Source organism: Trachymyrmex septentrionalis, unplaced genomic scaffold (assembly GCF_001594115.1).
Source record: "Trachymyrmex septentrionalis isolate Tsep2-gDNA-1 unplaced genomic scaffold, Tsep1.0 scaffold91, whole genome shotgun sequence".
Taxonomy (NCBI): Eukaryota; Metazoa; Arthropoda; class Insecta; order Hymenoptera; family Formicidae; genus Trachymyrmex; species Trachymyrmex septentrionalis.
The window spans coordinates 595,672-599,578 of record NW_017306102.1 but is presented as its reverse complement, the minus strand read 5'-3'; the positions used below and the strand labels follow the sequence as shown (position 1 = coordinate 599,578).

The 3,907-nt window shown below is 32.4% G+C and overlaps 1 protein-coding gene across 3 annotated transcripts in view; it reads right to left on the bottom strand.

The window, feature by feature from the left end:
- The window catches only part of LOC108756036, a 5,028-nt gene extending 4,562 nt beyond the window's left edge, over window positions 1–466 (bottom strand). For 2 of the 3 annotated variants that reach the window (XM_018499578.1, XM_018499580.1), the window contains exons 1-2: window positions 349–466; window positions 1–162 (exon numbers count right to left, since the gene is read on the bottom strand). In XM_018499578.1, the coding sequence (XP_018355080.1) occupies window positions 1–162; window positions 349–438 (252 nt within the window). In that variant the 5' untranslated portion in view covers window positions 439–466. The remainder of the gene's footprint in view (window positions 163–348) is intronic. The other variant, XM_018499579.1, reaches the window with a different exon arrangement.
- Window positions 467–3,907: the final 3,441 nt, after the last annotated feature.

Here is a 3,907-nt window from a genome sequence, read left to right as displayed (position 1 = left end):
AAGCAAGCCAGTAACAGATACTTTTTCAACGATCTCTTTTATCTTGTTAAACAACAAATTTTGCTCTTCTGTTACTTTGCATTCTTTTGAATAGATATGAAATTTTTCATAATAAACCTTCTTAGCTTTTGCTAATGCTGCTTCTAACGCAGTCCATATTTCCTTATTAAAAAGTCAAAAATTAGAATATGTTATATAAAAATAATATATCAGCATATAAACTGCAGGAAAATGACATAAGATAAAATGCAAATTATATAAAATACAATTATAATTTATTTATATAAAAATTAATTCATATAACTTGCTTAACTTATAATTTATATAAAAATATAAACAAATATTTACATATTTAATTACTTTGTTGTGAAATGTTAGCAATACTGGATGGTCTGAAACGATATCTGTAACATTCGGTACAGAGAACCATTTCTTCATCGCGTCAATTCAATAAAAAATATTCTCACAAATTATTTGTTTTCAATGAAAATGAAATTAATGATGATATGTTTCCTTTGTTTCTTGATAGTCAATTTATTAAAGCCGGTTTCATAAATATTATCATGAATATTATTAAAGTACAATTTATAATCTAATAGCAAATTTGATTGAATTCACAGGTGCGCATTAGGGCTACCGCAGACAAAATTTCTAAATCATAAAACAAACTTAAATCGATGAGTCAATCAAGATATTGCTTTAGATCTACGTAATCTGGAGGATAAAGCAAATTTCAACCGGTTAAAATTTGTCTTATGAATAAGTTTACTCCCATTTCTATTTCCGTCATTTTACATAGATCTAAAGCAATATCCTAATTGACTCATCGGCTTAAGTTTACGCTTACTGTTATGGAATTTTGTTTGCGAGCCCTTAATCCCATGCATACAGAGCTTATAAAGCGTTAACAGAGCGCTGAAAAAAGCGTACAATCGCTTTTTTAGCGATTTGCAAGCGCTGTGTTACTGAGAGTGCATATTAAAGCTACCCTGCTAAAAATTCCAATTATGTCCAAATAAAAAGTGGCATACGCTCACATCAGGATAGACATAGACAAATCAGGCTTTAACTGGCATAAAGTTCATCCAAGTAAATATTAAATCTGATTGTATAAGCATTTTTATTTCATAGTACATAGTTGGATTCACAGATAAAAATGTTGTTTACATCCGCAGTTTCAAATACATTGGGTATTGCAAGGAATTTACGACATAAAGTTTACTGGTTTTTATAAGAAAATATAATTCGGTTTATTTAAGTATTTCTGTGTTTAAATTAGTGACAACTTCTTATAAATTTCTCAATAAAAGATGGATCTGCAATTGCATGAAGATTCGTACTCAATTGAAATAAGATAATAAACTTAAAATATGCATCGGACAAAACAAGATTCGTTGACAAAAGTTGGATCTGGAACTCTAAATATTTAACGGAATATCTTTGCGGGACATAAATAACGGAATTTCTTTGCAACAAATTTGAATTATCTCGAAATATACGTATCGGACAGAACGAAATTTGCAAACAAGAGTTGACGTGGAACTTATCTGGAACTCCAAATGTATTTAGGATATATAATAATAAGATTTCAGGTGCAAGAAACCACATTTAACCAGATGTCCAAATTCATATGCTTGGAATTTTTAGCAAGCTGTTATGTTTTAATCTGTGTAAAAGTAAAATGCAAATACTTTAAATTATAAAATATACATTTTACTTGCATAATCAAATGTATTAAAGATTTCATGGTTTAACTCGGTTTTATATTTATCAATAAAAAAATTATCTTTTATAAAAAGGTAAAAATAAGACGGCAAATACATGCTCTATACAGAAAAAGATTTTTCTATACAGAAAAAGATTTCATCTATAGAGGAACAAAAATGTTGTACCGTAAAATAAACTTTAAGTGATATGTAACTTTTAAAAAAAGAGAAAAGAATAAGGCGTCAAATAGTAAGTGCTTTATCCGAACAAAAAAACGTAATAAAAATTGTCATAAAAAGAATTTAAGTAATATGAAAATTTTTTTATTTATTTTTTAAAGAAAAGAATAAGGCATTAAATAACTAGAAAACGCATTGGAACATTGGATATTTTATGTATATACGAGTACATGTAATGTCTGCAATGTGAAAAATTATCATATATTTGTCATGTATATAAAGGGTGTCCCAAAATTAACGCAAGATTTGAATTTGCCGCCATTTGTGCAGTAAAGTGTTGGCAATCCAAAAAAAAACAATTTAACAGCTGACAGTTTAGGGTTAGTGAAAATGGAGCGTTACACGATAGAACAACGTGTGTTCATTATTGAACAATATTTCAAAAATAATGAAAGTTTGGCAGCCGCAGTTCGAAAATTTCATACAAAATATGGTCGGAATAGTGTTTTAACTTCGTCAACTATGAAGAGATTAATTGAAAAATTCAGGGAGACTGGATTAGTTGGAGACGCCAAACACACTGGTCGTCCAAAAACAAGCCGTTCAAATGTCAATATCGAAGCAGTGCGTGAGAGTGTCGGTGACAATCCAGGAACCTTAATTCGGCGTCGTGGACAAGAATTGCAAATTTCAAGAAGCTCTCTACAGCGTATACTCACTAAAGATCTGTGTCTCCATGCTTACAAAATTCAACTAACACAACAACTGAAGCCTAATGACCATGCACAGCGAAGAGAGTTCATTGAATGGATTATTGAACATCAACAAATGGATGCTGATTTTTCGAGCAAAATCATCCTAAGCGATGAAGCACATTTTCACCTTGATGGCTTTGTTAATCGCCAAAATTGTCGCTTTTGGGGTACGGAGAACCCACATGTGATTGTCGAAAAACAAATGCATCCACAACGTGTCACTGTTTGGTGTGAATTTTGGGCTGGAGGCATCAATGGACCATACTTTTTTTAAAATGAGGCTGGTCAAGCAGTGACTGTTACTGGTGCTCGATATCGCTACATGATAACACAGTTCTTTCTGCCGAAATTGGATGATATTGATGTGGCCAATATGTGGTTTCAACAAGACGGTGCCACATGCCATACAGCTCGTGAAACAATTCAGTTACTGCATGAGACGTTTCCAGGTCGTGTACTCTCTCGTTTAGGTGATCAGAATTGGCCCCCTAGATCGTGTGATTTAATCACATCATTAGATCTTTTATGGGGTTATTTGAAATCACAGGTCTATGTCAACAAGCCCACAACCACCCGTGCATTAAAGGAGGAGATTCAACGCTGCATCAACGAAATTCAGCCACATTTATGCAAAATGGTCATGGAAAATTTCGACAAACGAGTGCGTATGTGCATGCAAAGCCGTGGAGGCCATTTGCCCGATGTGTTATTCCACAAATAACCCTGTCCTGTGTACTTTATGATTCAATAAAAAAATAACAATCAAAAGACTAAAAACTGTGTTTTCTATTTAATTCAAATCTTGCGTTAATTTTGGGACATCCTTTACATAGAGTATACAGAAATGTATATTCATTTATAAATATTCATAAAATATCGTATGGTTATATGTGAGCATGTATATCCATTCGAGATGGTAGAGAGAGAGAGCTGGAATGTACATAGAACACACATCTTGTACATTTTATGTGTGTACGTCGAATACGCATACATATGACATTTATGGATATATTTATTTATGAATATTAGTAGAATATCGTATGGATATACGAGGTCTGTTCAAAAAGTATCGCGAATTTTGAATTTCCGCGGATTACGTATATTCGATTTTCGATTTTTTGTGGCGTTATGTTGGTACTCATGTCTCTCACTTATGCCGACAAGTTCGGCCATTTTGAATGTTCAGTTAATTTTTGACAGCTGCTTTGCTTGCACGTGTTTTGGCTCGTCTTCGATTTTTGCCTATTCCAAAAAATGGATCAAAGA